The 15,994-nt window shown below is 36.3% G+C and overlaps 3 protein-coding genes, 1 long non-coding RNA gene and 2 other non-coding genes across 6 annotated transcripts; 3 read left to right on the forward strand and 3 right to left on the reverse strand.

Annotated features, from left to right (window-relative positions):
• Positions 1-66: 66 nt before the first annotated feature.
• LOC125579209 lies at positions 67-1,772 on the forward strand. The gene is made up of 2 exons (XR_007317208.1): positions 67-1,501; positions 1,581-1,772. It is a non-coding gene; the product is annotated as an uncharacterized LOC125579209 (long non-coding RNA).
• On the reverse strand, positions 375-450 carry LOC125579691. Its single transcript, XR_007317746.1, has one exon. It is a non-coding gene; the product is annotated as a small nucleolar RNA snoR35 (small nucleolar RNA).
• Positions 1,773-1,993: 221 nt separating the features above from the next.
• Positions 1,994-5,743, reverse strand: LOC106392475 (probable receptor-like protein kinase At5g59700). The gene is made up of 2 exons (XM_048743008.1): positions 4,761-5,743; positions 1,994-4,612 (listed from the first exon to the last, which is right to left on the reverse strand). Exon 2 carries the CDS (start codon positions 4,599-4,601, stop codon positions 2,094-2,096), a length of 2,508 nt encoding a protein of 835 aa, XP_048598965.1. The 5' UTR covers positions 4,602-4,612; positions 4,761-5,743; the 3' UTR covers positions 1,994-2,093.
• Positions 5,744-7,323: 1,580 nt separating this feature from the next.
• On the reverse strand, positions 7,324-7,403 carry LOC125579689. The gene has a single exon (XR_007317744.1). It is a non-coding gene; the product is annotated as a small nucleolar RNA snoR35 (small nucleolar RNA).
• A 1,727-nt stretch (positions 7,404-9,130) lies between these two features.
• On the forward strand, positions 9,131-9,858 carry LOC106419867 (18.1 kDa class I heat shock protein-like). Its single transcript, XM_013860711.3, has one exon. The coding sequence runs from the start codon at positions 9,203-9,205 to the stop codon at positions 9,683-9,685; it is 483 nt and encodes a 160-aa protein (XP_013716165.2). The 5' UTR covers positions 9,131-9,202; the 3' UTR covers positions 9,686-9,858.
• A 4,896-nt stretch (positions 9,859-14,754) lies between these two features.
• LOC106373781 (GATA transcription factor 25-like) lies at positions 14,755-15,093 on the forward strand. The gene has a single exon (XM_013813912.2). The coding sequence runs from the start codon at positions 14,755-14,757 to the stop codon at positions 15,091-15,093; it is 339 nt and encodes a 112-aa protein (XP_013669366.2).
• The last annotated feature ends 901 nt before the right edge of the window (positions 15,094-15,994 follow it).

Raw genomic sequence — 15,994 nt, forward strand, 5'->3', positions numbered from 1 at the left:
AAAAAATAAAGATTTGTGTTGAATTAGAAAATAAACTTATATAGCAAATTACATGGGTTTCTGGGTGTATCTACCCCAATTACTCTTGTTTCTTGTGTTTGATTGTGAACTTTGTCAGCTTTCTTGTCCTTCTCAGGCTATTAATTCGTGTGCTTTTGTGTATTCCCTCTCATAGGTTGTTTTGCGTGTCTTGTAGCCGAATGATAAATTGTCTCGCGTGATTGTCAGCTCATGCAATGTCAAACCTTCATGTATACCTTCCTTTCCCCTTTTATATATATTATCATAACCTCAAAATATGCTATTGTCTTACTTAATCGTTTTCTTGTATTCTTTCCTTTGCATTCCTCTCTCAATGGTTTCAGCTTCGAATCTACCAGATGGGTCGGGGAGATCTTTTTCTGCTTCCTTCCTATTCTGGTGCACTATCTTCCAATTTTCATCATTCTGGTGGTTGTGATACTTATCTTGACCTTTTTCTATATTCTCGTCTGTTCTGAAACTTACATAGGACCACGGTTTTTCTTCATGCAGGAATTCTTCAGGGACTTCATAATCTTCATGGTGGCTATAATGTCGGGAACATATGCACAAGTACACTTTCATCAAGAAACTCAAGTATGAATAGCATACCTACCATCTCCTGGTGCACAACAACTTAATGGGAGTTTTTCCAGTGGAAGATTTGGTTCAAGTAACATACTTGTTGCTCTCTCTCTCTCAGCTGCAAATGGTTTCAAAAATTCTATGAAAACATCTTTTTTCTTAATATATATCTCATATTTTTCAATTATTGTTTCTGTAGTTATCTCATAATAGCTCGCATGGGCATTCCGGTATCCCAAACAGAGGAGGAATCTATGGTGTTGGCAACCTTGGACTAAATTTGGGAGCTAATAGCGGGTCAGGGTTAAGTGTTCAGGGACAGAACCGGATGCTGGGTGGTCATCCTCAAGGTGTGTATGATTTATCCTGTTCTTTCCATTTTCTATTATGGAACTATGAAAAAACTTTTATGATTATGGGTCTCTCGTAGAGTAAGTAGGAACTGCTCTTCAAATTAAGTAGAAAGGTGATTTGCGTAATAGTGGTTGTTTGAGGAAGGAATTATATTTCCAGTTGGACTTCTTTTTGCGGTTGTGATCTATTCTTCTCCAGACTCATATGAGTAAAAGTAGAGAAAGCAAACTTAGCTTTCAATCTTTCAAAAAAAAAAAAAAAAAAAACTTTCCTCTCATAATCTTTTGGTGGGTTTTCTAGGTTCTTTACCAGGAGTTCCGCATCCAAAATGAAGACTTTCCTGCCTTACCTGGATATAAAGGTGCTACTCTTTTATTGTCAACGCATGTGTTTCTAAATGCTAGAAGCTAAACCTGCTAGATCATTCACAAGCGTAGTAGATTTTTTTGCAGGTGGTAGTTCTGATTATCCGTTGGAAATACATCAGAAAGAACAACTCCATGACAATGCTATGTCAATGATGCACTCTCAAAACTTTCCTGTAAGCTTTAGACTGTTTCTAAATTAGCAAAAAAAAATCTATTGGTAATTTATGTTTTGGAATATTGCAACTAATGCAGATGGCTAGATCTGGTGGTTTCAACTTGGGACGATAGGAACATATTCATCAGATCATCCACAACAACAACAGCCACAATATACTTCATCTGCATGTGACAAGCCAAGACTTTCTTTCCATTTGCATATGTCATATAATTGTTATAGTAGCTTTTGCTACTGAGAACCTAATCAATCACAAATACAATTATCTTCTATTCTGATCTTCACCTCATCTCCATTCTCTTCTCATCTCTTGGACTATCTAGTCTCTACGGGTTCGGCGGTTAATGTGTTTTGAGATTCGCGTTTTCGTTTCAGGGTTTCTTGTAGTGCGTTTGCGTTTCAATTCTGTTTGGGTACGGGTTTTTTGTGTTGCGTTGGCGTTTTGTTACATGTAGTTACGCCTTCATTTTAATGTCAGCGTAATCCACGGTTAGGTGATTAAACCGAAGCGAACCGGTTACTTAATTAAATCACAGTCTACTCGTTAATCATGTACAGAAGAAATAAAAGTTTGAGCAGAACAAAGATTCTTATCGTCCTTCAGATTTAACGAGCTGTGAGAAGACTTTACTCATGGAAACACCTGAAAGATCATCAACACACGACTCTTCTTCTTCTCCTTCTCCAAACCGTCCCTCTCTAGTTACTACACCAACACTAACACTCGTGTCTCCACGGTTGTTATAATCATTAAACCGTAAAGGCAACTCACCGATCATGTTGGTACTATTATCATCTTCTTGATCACAATCAACCCCAGCTTCTTGAAGCTGCAAAGCATACTCAAGATTCCACAACACATCTCCCATCGACGGCCTATCAACTCCATAATCAGCTAAACACTTCTCCCCCGTCTCACCAAACTTCCTCAGCGAATCAGGTACGATCTCACCGCGCAAGGACTGATCAATAACATGTTCAAGCTGTCCTTTCTTCTGCCATTTCATCGCCCATTCCGCAAGATTCACCATCTCTCTAGGAAGCGTCGGGTCTATAACGGGCCTCGCGCATAGAACCTCGAACATAACGACTCCGAACGAGTAAACATCTGACTTCTCAGTGAGCTGCTGTCTTCTAAAGTACTCAGGGTCGAGATAACCGAAGCTTCCTTTCACAGCAGTACTCACATGAGTCTGGTCTATCTCTGGTCCGGTCTTCGACAGTCCAAAGTCCGCAACTTTCGCCATGAGATTCTCGTCTAGCAAAATGTTTGCAGACTTCACATCTCTGTGGATCACTGATTTAGAGTCACCGGTGTGGAGATAATGCAACCCTCTAGCTGATCCAATACATATCTCGAGACGTTGCTTCCAACTCAAGGTAGGTAAACCAGAGCCGTAGAGATGACTCTTTAACGTTCCGTTCTCCATGTACTCGTAAACAAGAATCATCTCCCTGTTCTCGTCGCAGTAACCGATCAAAGACACCAAATGTCGGTGTCGGAACTGAGACAACATCTCGATCTCCGTCTTGAACTCCTCAAAGCCTTGCTGAGACTTTGGGTTGCCTCTTTTAACAGCTACTTGCGTGCCGTCTTGAAGCACTCCTTTGTACACTCTACCAAAACCTCCCACTCCAATAGCACGGTTCTCGTCGAAGCTGTTCGTCGCCTCTTTAACCGCTGCAAGAGGGATTCGGTAGCTTGAGTTAGAAGCTAAACTCGCAACAGTAGCTCCACTTGATCCTGAAGCTGCTCCATTAGTAGACAAAGGAGTCCAAGTCTTTGAGTGATTATTACCTCCTCTTCGTTTCTTGAACAGTATAAAGAAACCTCCAAGAACCACTAAAGCAATCAAAGAACCAACCGTTGCACCAACGATCAAACCAACATTCTTCTTCTTGGTTAAACCACCAGCAGGGAGAAACGTCCCTGTACTAAGCTGACTTTTGGAGTTATTCATCTTCATGATCTCTAACCCGTTTAGAATCCCATCAGGGTAAACCCCGTGTATACTCGACCGACCAATGCTCACACGGATTCTATCACTCTTCTTTTCTGATACCGTCACAAAATCCATCACGTATGCTACGGCTAGAGCGTTGATTTCATAAGAGCTTAGATCAAGATCCCTCACAACCATCATCGAGTCAACGTAAAGATTGAAGTAGAGCTGGTTTAGAGACTTGCTCACGATATCGCAGAAATGGAACCGGAGAAAGTACTTGAAACCGGTTTCGACTTCGAACTCCCACGTCACGTTGAAATTGCTAGCCGGGTTAGATCCGGAGTTCATCTCGCTGCAAGTACCGTATACACTTTTAGGAGCAGTCTCCTCCGTTGCGAACTCGGGTTTATAACGAACGCTTGGAATCTTGGACACGTTCTTGACTAGATTCTTCTCGACTAGAAACTCAGAATCTGTCTCCCAGGTCCTCGAAAGAGTGTCGTTATCAGGTGTAACGCGCGGACCGCCCATGTTTAATCTATGAACCGTCTCGAGAGCTTGCAATGACAACTCGTTAAAGCTCCCGTGACTCCCCGCGAACGAAGGATCACCGCTGATCAATGTATCAGGTACCGAAACAACCTCGAGTGCGTTCACAAACGCGAAAGAGTTACCGGAGGGAGTAAACGTGAGCTCTAGATGATCCGTGTCTACGTTCAGATAATACTCCTTCATAATAACTCTTGACGTCACGGTGAAATCACTCAAGAAGACATGTGTCTGCGACGAGACAGAGAATTTGGCTGACTCCATTTGGAAGGTTTGGTAATGAAAAGGACTGAAATGGAGACGAAGCCAGTGTCGGCCTGGAGCGACGGAGAATCTGTACTTGGAGATTCCGGTGAAGATTCTCGCCGTCTGGTAGATATCTGAAACAGAGTTGCTGTTACTTGCGGCGAGGGTTTCGCTGGTAGAGGTTAAGAGGTTTGAGGCGAGGGTATCAGAGATGAACACACGACCGGTCACAGTGACATTGTTGGGTGATCCAAGGTTGATGAGGTAGTTATCCGCAGGTACGTATCCATAGCAGAGGCAGAGTAGGCAAGAAATAGATGAAACCCAGATCAAAAATTCAAACTTTTCACCACCCATCTTCACAAAACCTAGATTCAAGGGATTTAGTATGAGCAAAATTATGGTTTTTTGTTTTGTTTTAGCAAAGATGACAACTTAATGAAATTAACAACTACAGGGATGAACTTTTTTTAGTAACGGTCTGATAAAATGAAGCAGAAATATAACAATACGTACCTTTAAGGAAAGGAATCCATGAGAGTGGTAAGAGTTTGATCTCAAGATTTGCTTGAAAACTGTATATGGAGCTTAACACAGAGGTTCCATTAGAGAATATAGAGATGTATTTGTTTTTTTTTTTTTGTGAAAATATGAAAAAAAGAACTGTATGTATATATTTTAAGAATATATTAATTTAATATATGCATGTGTGTGTGTTGAAGCTAGCTAACAAACAAAAAATGAAAGAACTGAATTGAATTTGTCAGTAAGATTTTTCTGATGGCTGAAGACGACGAAATTTTCCACTCAAGTTTTTTTACCAGAAAAAAAAAACTTGCAGAAAACGTAAAGTTGGTACGTTACACTAGACCGCTTTTAATGTGTCAAGAAATAACAATATTTAACACTTTTTCCTCCTCCCGGTTTATTTTGGTTATTAATAATGATTATCATATCGTTTTCGTCTGCATCGTCACTCCTAATACTCTCTCTATTAGCGCTACACTCTATCATAAAGTTGATCGATATATTGTTATTTTATTTTTTCTGAAATAAAAATTAAGGTAGTGGATATATGAACGAAAGTCAGCATATTTCGGGTATTGTGAATTTTCTCAACGCATATACCAAACTTTCGATGAAGAAAGCACATGAAATGTTTCGGTTTCTGTTCATGGGATTCAGTAATAGATTCTCAATGAATATGCTATTCCATTTTTGCTCTGCTGGGAGGTTCAACACAAGGTTTTGTACATAAACTTACAAGTCACTGTGTCAAAACTTATCGATTGAAAATAAATGAAGAATGACGACATTAACCACCCCCACTATTAATTCGCCTACATGTAACATAACATATATTATAGTTTACGTGAAAGGAGTGATAAGATCCCACCCACTACATTTTGATCAAAATAGCGGTAATATGATCCCACTATATATAAAAATAGTCCTTGCCAGTTGGGAATTTTGCAATATAATGCTTGGATATCAACCTAAAAAGACACTTATGGTGGACCTGGTGTGCCGATGAAAAAATGACACATTTAGTTCCGACACTCGAAAGTGGAACACAACACTTTTGTACATTTGTTTAATTCTACTTGAAGTGGCTGCTACTTTGATGGATTTCTTTCGTTTGTTAATGGAGTATTATTGTAAAAGATGGGTTTATTTTTTCTATTTTCAATAAAAGATGGTTACATGACCAAGTTCTGATCAGGGATTGAAACAGTTGTCAAGTTCAGAGGACTGTATCTGTTTATGGCGATCGGGTTATGTTGCCGATCTAGAACATCCAAGTTGAAGATATTTCATATTTCATCTGATGAATTATTTAATTTTTCTATAAGTAGAGATACTTTGGCTAACTAAGTGATGAATATTGTCAAAACTAAAATTTACCTTTCTTTTACAAACTTCGATAAGATTTCATCTTAACTCCTATGATTGAAATGCATTGAATGGATGGACGTAGTTTTTTTTTTGCTAAATTGTAAATTTCATTACTAAGAATGATGATTTGGTTACAAGAAGCTTGCAGCCATAGCTTGCTTTGACAGCTAATTTGATTCTTAAAGACCGCAAAAAGTTTAAAAAAATCCCTAAGAATCTAAGAATTAAGTCCAAACTTCCAAACAATGGAAAGCATGAAGTTAATAGATTAAACTAGCACAAGAAAAAACAACAATTTAAACTCCCTAAACCAATGCACTTCTTGCTTATAGGATTGACCAGCAAGCAAGAGTATAGCTTAGAGCTTTGCAGCCGAACACTCACCGAAGTGGCTCCAGCAGGCTTCAACGGCGGTGGCTGGCAAACACCCCGGCGCACCACTGGAGGAGGACGTCGACCGATCAAACCTTAGCTATCTCGATGGACGTAGTTTTCATGGTGTTGAAAATATCTAACGTCGTTTTCATAGGGAGGGTTGGGTGATTTGGATTGTTTTACTAAATCTAATACTACTAGCTAGTATTCATAAACAACGGTGGTAAGGAACGCAAATATCGAGTAACACGCATCTTGTCGTTTTGTTTTTTATCATAGTAGTAAGACAGGCATCGTGGTTTATAACAAAAGTTACCAGAACCTGACAACTCGAACAAAATTTAACCCCAAAGAAAAAAGCATGGCCTGTTAGAATGGGCCCAAACGATGGTTCCGAAATGAAGGCTTTTTTCCTACAGAAACACACTTCCTTGTTGTGGGGGCCGTTATGACCACCTGCAACTGCAAGTTCCCTCGATCACCAAATCACTCAACCAAAAAAAAAAAAAAAAAAGAAGTTAGTTATTATTTTTGACAATATTTTGATAAACATAATTTGATTACATTATTATTTCTGACCTCTACCAGCGAAATCACTTTTTTCCATTCTCTAGCTATTAATTCCTCTGTGTGTGCTTTTGTGTGTTCCCTCTCAGATTGTAGGCGGTTCGTGTCTTGTCGCCGGATGATATTTCGTCTGGCGTGATTGTCAGCTCGTGCAATGACAGCTCCTTCCCTCCCTCCAATCATTTATATATTTTCAAACTTAGTGTCCTTAAGATATTTCTTAGTGGTTTAGTTTCGAATTTGGCAGATGGTTCCGGCAGATACTTTGCTGCTTCCTATTCTGGACAGTCTGGTGCAGCTTCTCCCGGTTTTATCATTCTGGTAGTGGATTGTGATACTTATCCTGACATTTGTTATATTTTTTTGGCTCTGTTCTGAACTTACATAGCTTCAACGTTGTTCTCCATGCAGGAAATCTTCATGGGAGCTATAATGTCGGGAACTTGCAAGGTACACTTTCATCAAGAAACTCAAGTATGAATAGTATACCATCTCCCGGTGTACAACAACCTAACGGGATTTTTTCCAGTGGAAGATTTGCTTCAAGTATCATACCTGTTGCCCTCTCTCAGGTGCATATGGTTTCAAAACTTCTATGAAAAACATCTTTTTCTTAATATATATATTTCTCAATGATTGTTTTGTAGTTATCTCATAATAGTAGAGCACATGGGCATTCGGAATCCCAAACAGGGGAGGAATTAATGGGTTTAGTAGTGACGCAAATGGAGTTGCTGGTTCTATTCCTGGGGTTCTCTCCGCATCTCCAGGACTCAATAATTGGAATAGTGTTCCAATGGGAATGTCCCAGTTGTTGGGAAACGCAGCTCCTCGAATAACATCAAATGCAATGGGGAACATGGTTGGTGGGGTTTTATAGGTTCTTTGAGGAAACAAGCTTCAGGAGTCCCCATTGTCCAACAGAACCAGGAGTTCCGCATCCAAAATGAAGACTTTCCTGCCTTACCTGGATTTAAAGGTGCTCCTGTTTTATTGCCAATAATTTTGTATAGTTGTAGCATAAGGTTGGGTGTTGCATATGTTATGTACTATATTAGCTTATTGTTCTACACATTTTGCAGGAACATTTTGTTGTCCAGTACGAGCATATGGAAAAGAGACCAAGCTTGCTGCAGCATTGACTTTAAGTAGGTTCGTTAAATTTCTAGCATCTTTAAAATGTAAAGCTTCTTTCTTTTTTTTCTTTACGCAAGCTCCATTGTTTAGGAACAAACATCTTCACAGTTTTCGATTTTTAACCTCAAAAGTTCTGCCTATAACGTATACTATAGTCAATTCTCTTCTTCGTTGTCTTTGTTTTTTAATGAATGATATCTAGTCTCTTGAGTCTTGACCAAGCATGACAAGAACGGTAAATGCTTGATAGAAATCAATCGAACATATTAGATTTTCCGTTTTTAGTGTAATTGGTGTGTGTTTGTGTAAACCATAGCTTGGCTTAGTTCTGGTATGTGTAGACAAAATGTCAAAATCCATTAACAGAGATTGTTTCGAAGTATAATAGTGGTGAAATTGGTACTATAACTAGTAAGTACATTAGTCATGTTCCAAAAAAAAAATCTAGTAAGTATATTAGGAATGCTTTGCTTTGTAGAGGAATGGAATAAGGATTTTTGGGGGGGAATAAATATTGTTCTACAGACTACACATTCCTCTGTATATAGTATAGGGCCGGTCTTGAATATAGTTAAAGGTCATATGCATATAATATACAAGGCAAGCTTATCATATAGATGCTTTTCTTAATAAGGGTCCTAAGCAAGATGGGCCTTATAATCAAAGAAGGTCAACTTCACTGACCCCGTATATCAGGAAAACGGCACGTCGTTTATGTGACAACCAAGGAATGCACGTCGTCGCGTTTCAACAACCGAAACTTCCTGAAATGCCTCGAAAAATCTGGTCACTTATCGACTAGACAAATAAACGAAGGTTTTAGAAAAAGTGCACTTTCTAATTCAAGAAACTCGAAGAACGTTCTCTCTTCATCCTCCACTACCTTATATATGGACCCCGTATTTGATCCGAAACATCAGATCAAAGAAACAGAACACAAATCAAGAATTAAACCAAAGTCAAGTCACTCGATAACACAAACAATGTCTCTAATTCCAAGCTTTTTCGGAGGACGAAGATCAAACGTTTTTGATCCCTTCTCGCTAGATGCATGGGATCCATTCGAAGGACTCTTCACTCCTTCCTCGTTAGCAAACGCATCCGGTTCAACCGCTCGTGAAATGGCAGCGTTTACAAACGCAAGAGTGGACTGGAAGGAGACTCCTGAGGCACACATGTTCAAAGCCGACTTGCCTGGATTGAAGAAAGAGGAAGTGAAGGTTGAGGTTGAAGACAAGAACATACTTCAGATAAGCGGAGAGAGGAGCAAGGAGAACGAAGAGAAGAGCGACAAATGGCACCGTGTGGAGAGGGCAAGCGGGAAGTTTATGAGGAGGTTTAAGTTACCTGAGAATGCTAAGATGGAAGAAGTGAAGGCGGCAATGGAGAACGGTGTGCTTACGATTACGGTGCCGAAAGCTCCTGAGAAGAAGCATGAGGTCAAGTCTGTTGACATCTCTGGCTAAGTCACTGTCGATGAATATGAAGAACTGGATATTTGGTTTGTGGTATAAACAGTGTGTTTGGTTTGCTTAAGTGTTTGTGTGGTTTTTTGGTTTGTTGTGTTGTGCAATTGTTACTTGTTCTTGAAATCATGAATGTAACATGTTAAATCAATAAACAAATGTTTCTTTAGTCGTTCATGAATCTTGGATGTTTCCTGCAATATTACAGATTCATAAGAAGATGAAAAAGCTTGACAAGCCGATTTAACTTCTATTCCTCCACAATTTTCATAAATCACTGCGCGTTACCGAACAGGCTTGAGTTAAGATGGGCTAGTGATGCTGGGTTACTAGCTATTCAAAGTGAATAGAATCGGAAAAGAAAAGGACTAAAGCACCAATCAAAAACTATGAGTCTAAAAAATACAATCTCTTGCCATCAATTTAAATTTATATTATTATTTAAATTTTATAAAATAAGTAGAAATAAAGATCAAGATAGAATTTCAAATATTTTGCTCCATAATTGTAAGTAATTTTTGTTTAATTGTAAATAATCATTCAAAACTATAATAATTATTAGATTTGCATTTATTTTGCATGATATATTTGATCTTCACCGCATAAAATGTTTTTAACATTTGAAACTTCGGTGTTATCTATTAAATCTAAAGATTGTTTATTGTTAAACCATTATTATTTGATAAATCAGATAAATTATCGTTTTTTATACCAACACTAGGGTCGGCCCGCCCTACGGGCGGGATGTTTATTTTGTAAGTTGAGATTTAAATTTTTATAGATGTAAATTATGATAATTTTATTTAAAACTTTTAACCTTACATGTCACATTTTAGTTATTTTATTTCAGTGTTGTATTCATGTGATTAATACAAAGAAATCACAATGGTCTACTGCTGACTTATTTTCACTACAGAAGATTTTAAAATTAATGTATTTAATGTATTTTGAAGTTAATGTACTTTTAAAACTAATATATCACAATCATATAATTAATGTATTTTTATCATTGTCATAACAGAAATAATTTATAAACTGAAATGTTTCATTAAAAAAATAAATATACATTTATAATAAAAACTACTACGACCACATGGAGTTAAATAATCTAGAATTATGATTTAGATTTAAGGGGTGAAAATTTGGTAGTGAGTTTTAAACTTTTTTAAAAAATTAAATTAAAATTTTTTTAAAATGGTTTCAAAAATTATTTTTGAATTTTTTAAAAAATATAAAATAATATTTGGAATTTTTTTAATAAAAAGTTCAAAATTGAAACATATAATTTGAAACTATAAATTTTATTTTATTTTATATCTTTTTATTTATTTATTTGTATTTATATATTTATAGTATAATTTTTTTTGTTATTTGATAAAATTTAATTTGGTTATTTTCTTTTTTTGGAACTCTTTTGTGACAACAAACTTAAAATGAATCTATTTTAGAGAATTGTCCTTGTTATTCATTGAGTCTTTTTATTCTTTCTTCATTAATTGATGTTACTATTTATATATATTTTTAAAAATGATGTTATTATTATAATCAGTTAAAACAATGTGTTTTAGATATATATATCATTTATAATAAATTAAATTAAATTTAGATAAATTAATTTTAAAAGCGAGCCTAATAATTGTTTCATTTATATTATCAATTTAAATTAATATTACTGTTTATAGATAATTAATATCAAATTTATCTCTGTAAAAAAAGAAACTAAAATATTTTGTTAATGTATTTTTATACTTCTTTCCATCGATGGTACAATTAAAATGTTAAAACATGAAAAAGAAGAAAAATGAATTCAAAAGAAAATAATTACAAACAAACATAATTTGCCATTCTTCAACCAAAAATTTTCTTCTGCTTTTTGTGGTGGGGTTTTAAACCAACAGCTCCTTATACAAAACAAAATCATCTTATAAGAAAATTGCAGATTCGTATAAATTAACCAAAAGAAAGATCTGCATGTGACTGAGCAAGAGCCTCATGAAAAGCTATGCAGTCAAAACTGAGCAACAGCCTCATGAAAAGCTATGCAGTCATGTCAGCCTCCTCCACCGCAGCTTTCATTCCTCCATTGACAGAAACTTTGTAAGCATGAACCTAATTTTTTCAAAACAAAATCAAGTCAAACACAATCCTTCATTTCGCTTTCGTACAAAAACAAACCAAAAAAGATTGCAGCTGGTATAAACACACCCTCCTGTCATTGTTATTGACTTCCCCTGTGACAGCTTGAACTTCAGCAATTGCCTTTGCTATCTCTCGTCACACTCTCCGTACGCTTGTTCCATGGCTGTCCAGATCACTCTCTCCGTCACTTGCTCCATCAGCTCAATGACGATTGCTCTGTTACTATCCACCGCTGACCCAGTGTCACTCTCCACCTTGCTCTATTGACATTGTACTATTGTCTTAGCCATCTGCGAAGCTGGCTTGTCTGGTAATGGAGCAGAAGACAAAGTAAAGTCTAAATGACATGAAAAGCTACCATCAATCTCCTCTGAAGATGATATCCTCTGCTGCAAGAGCTCCGCTACTGTGTTTTCATGTAATAGTAATATCCCAGGGCATGACCCAGTATCCGCAAGCTCTTGTGCTTCAGGTGCAAATGGCAAGCCTTCTCTTCTTGTTTGTGAAAGTTTTGGATCACTTCCTGATAGTATTCCCTGGGACTCGCCTACATTAGAGCTTTGTATACTGTTTAAAACCATGTTCTTATCCAAGCAGCAGGAGAAAGCTCTTTGTTGTTGATGATCAATACATGAATAAACTGAAATAAAATCAACAAACAAAATCAGAATCTATCTCCCACAAAAAAAAAAGTTTTCAAATTAAAATCTTGATAATCAATAAAAGAACAAACTGAAACAAAATCGAAATCTAAATCATCTCACATAAATAAACACTGAGTTATGAGGAGGTCTCGGTTCAGGTTCATATATATACTGAATGAAATGGGTGACGAATGCAGGGAAGACGGATCGTTGAGAGTACTGGACTGGTTTGATTGAATGATACATTAATAACAGTTACCTAATTGCAGGAAAGTGGGGGATAGGTTACGTCTTAGGTCTAAGAAAATAGGTGGTTTCTGGAAACATCCAAAGCATAGATAACATTGACGTTCCCAAAATCCGAGAAACGGCGGAAGAACAGATTAGACTTTGCCTCCTCTGTGATATCTTAAGTACGACAAAAGTCTGATTGTGTAAGGCTTAAATGATTGGAGGTGAGATCGACGACTTTGGGAGCTAGGAGATACCGTAGCTTTTGGTTGCAAGCTTAGGAGGTCACGGTGGTGATACGATGAACGTGGGCTCACGCCGCAAAGGATGCTTGATCACGACAATGGAGGAAGTCAATCGCGGTTGGACCACCGGAGATCAACCGGAGCCGCGACAGAGATGACAGGAGGAGTCGCGGAATGCCATGGCAAGGAGTCGAGGTAGCGGAGAAGATGAAGTCTTTAAAGTAGAGATGGCTATGTTGGGCTGTGAAGGAAAATGAAGCCCAAGAAAGAAATTCATCAAAGACTAAAGTCGAACTATGAAACACAATATTTTAGCGAAGAGACACGTGTCGCCCTTATATTAAGATGTGCTATTTTATTAATTTAAGTACAGTTAATTTATTTGTAAGTAATTTTATTTTATTTTGTTTTTTTGCTATACGACATAATCATGAATAAGTTGTATGCTTTTTGAGGTTTTCACCGGCTCTAATATTTGCATAATTCTCAATAAGAAATTGTCAGCTTTGATGAGAGATTGACAGTTCAAACATCAGACATCCAGTTCTTGATATCTAAACTATTTTCTGCTTGGCCTTAACTTTTAAACATGGAATTTCAGATTTCGGAATAAGTGATTCGTAATGGTATTTCTTTTTTATTTACCTATTTGGTTGCAGAAAAGATCAGTTACCAAGATATTTTTGTTGTCAAGATTTGGAAGACCCATTATCATAAAATTGATTTTTTAAAGAGACATGTAATTTCATTTGAACTAAGATACATTATTCGGATTTTCATTACTTAAAACTTTTACATTGTTTACAGGACTTTTAATCCTAATTTATAGCATAAACTATATATTTAATATGCACATTTATGTATATTTTTTTATTAGTCAAAGGCTACTGTAAAGAATTTTTCATTTTTAATCATTTGAGTTTTTTAAAAAAAATTATTTATATGGGTTAGAAAAATATTTACGACCAAATAAATGAGAATATAATCTCTCCAAAGATTCATTTTATGACAAAAAACTTACAAAAGTTTTGAACGGTTCTGCATTTTTTAATCGCAAGATTTGAGAAAAGATCAATGTTTCTTTTTAATGCAAGAGACTTTTAAATTTCTTATACAACACCATAAGAAGTTGATTATCACATATAATTTTTTCTTCAAACGTGATGATTATTAGTAGGGCAAATGTACTTTAGTTCCATACTATAAGAGTATTTTAATTGTTTAATAAACATAATTGAAAAAAGTAATGCAAAAAACAATCCAGCAAGTTGCCACATTTTGAGTTTTTTTTTCACACAAACCATAAATATTTTTGCTTTGTTTTTGTTTTTCAAATAAATGTTTAACCATTCATATTTCTAAATCTGGAGTTATATCTTTATTTTAAAATAAATAACATTATCTTATCTATTAAAACAATAATCTGTTAAAATATTTAAAACTTAATAATGCAAATATAAATGTAAAACATATTAAAACTATAACAAAAAAAAAAGTGAACTTTGATGGGGGCTTTGGAAACATAATTGAACGGCCCAATAGCCAACATGTGAAAAGTCCAGTGGAGTGAAGTCGTAGGGTGATCTCAGAAGTTGCTGCGATTTATTTACCTCTAAAGTCACCGATCCACGACGGCCAATCCCTCTCCTCCACACGCGCCGATCACCATGTCTCTTTGTACTACTCTTTTCTCCAATTTTCTCTCTCTCTCTCTCTCTCTCTTTTGCAATTAGGGTTATGGTTTGATTCTCCACTTTCATCTCTCGCTTCCAATCAATGTGAAAAGCTCTTCTCTTTTAGGCAGCTCGCGATGTTTGGTCACCATACCCAACCCGAGATTAACCCTAATCAGATCGGTAGCAGCTCCGCCACCGTTGACGAAGACCATGTCTCTACCTCCGCAACCTCCGCCGGTCACATTCCTTACGACGATATGGACGATATCCCTCATCCCGATTCCATCTACGCCGCCTTCGATTTGATCCCCGATGGCTCTCACTTGGTTCCTCACCGATTCGAGGGCTCTGAATTGCTAGGTTCCCGGCCGATGGAAGGAGCTAATGAGCTAACGATCTCGTTCTGTGGTCAGGTTTACGTTTTCGATGCTGTTGGTCCTGAAAAGATTAATACTTTGCGTATTGGTAGTTGAAAGTTTTGTCCTTTGTGCTAGAAACGACGAATGGGCTTTATAAAACAAAAAGTCCGAACAGATTATAAAGCTAAATAAATGAAACGGTGAGTTTTGTTAAAGTGGACAGGTGTCGCTCCCGGAATGCACGACTTAGTGACGTGGCAGCACAGGAGAGAGGCAAACATTTTTATATATATATAGATTATAGAAAATATTATAAGAAATCAGATCGATTATCAATCAACCAATAATATCTTTTTCTTTCTTAATTTCTGTGGTGGGCTTTGCCAATGTGATATTTCTGAGATCTAGACATAAAAATGATGTGAAATAAAATTATAAAAAGTACGCGTAATGGCAACACAAATAATTTAAAACATGCTACAAAACAATGAGATTAGATCTCTTTTACGTTTGCTTAGAATTATAACGCGAGGTTGCGTATCCATGTCGCCTAATACAAGTCATTAATGAGAGTACATGCTCGTGACTGATCTTAAACTTTCTGTTTTGTAATGTTTTGTACTTATTCGGTAAGCAATTCAATCTGCTTTTTGAATGCTTATATTTTAATGGTCTCATAGCTATGTGGAACTCGTAACAACCTTGGAATTATATATCATCAAAATCACATTTAGTCAAGAGACTAGGAACATAATCCAAACAAAATTTAGCCATGAGCAAATTTATATTATTCCTCCGTTCTCGAAGTAAAGATTTTATAAAGCATTCACGCATATTAAAAACATAATGAATGTTTACAATTAAATTTATTGTATATTTTAAAATATTTTTTTAATAACTATCGACTAATAATATTTAAAAAATTCAAATATTTTTGATTAATAATTTTAAAAAGTGTAAATTTTCATTATTAATTACTAAAGTATTTTTAATTGTATTTCCTCGATAAATCACA

This window comes from Brassica napus, chromosome A10 (assembly GCF_020379485.1).
Source record: "Brassica napus cultivar Da-Ae chromosome A10, Da-Ae, whole genome shotgun sequence".
In the NCBI taxonomy this organism is placed as follows: domain Eukaryota; kingdom Viridiplantae; phylum Streptophyta; class Magnoliopsida; order Brassicales; family Brassicaceae; genus Brassica; species Brassica napus.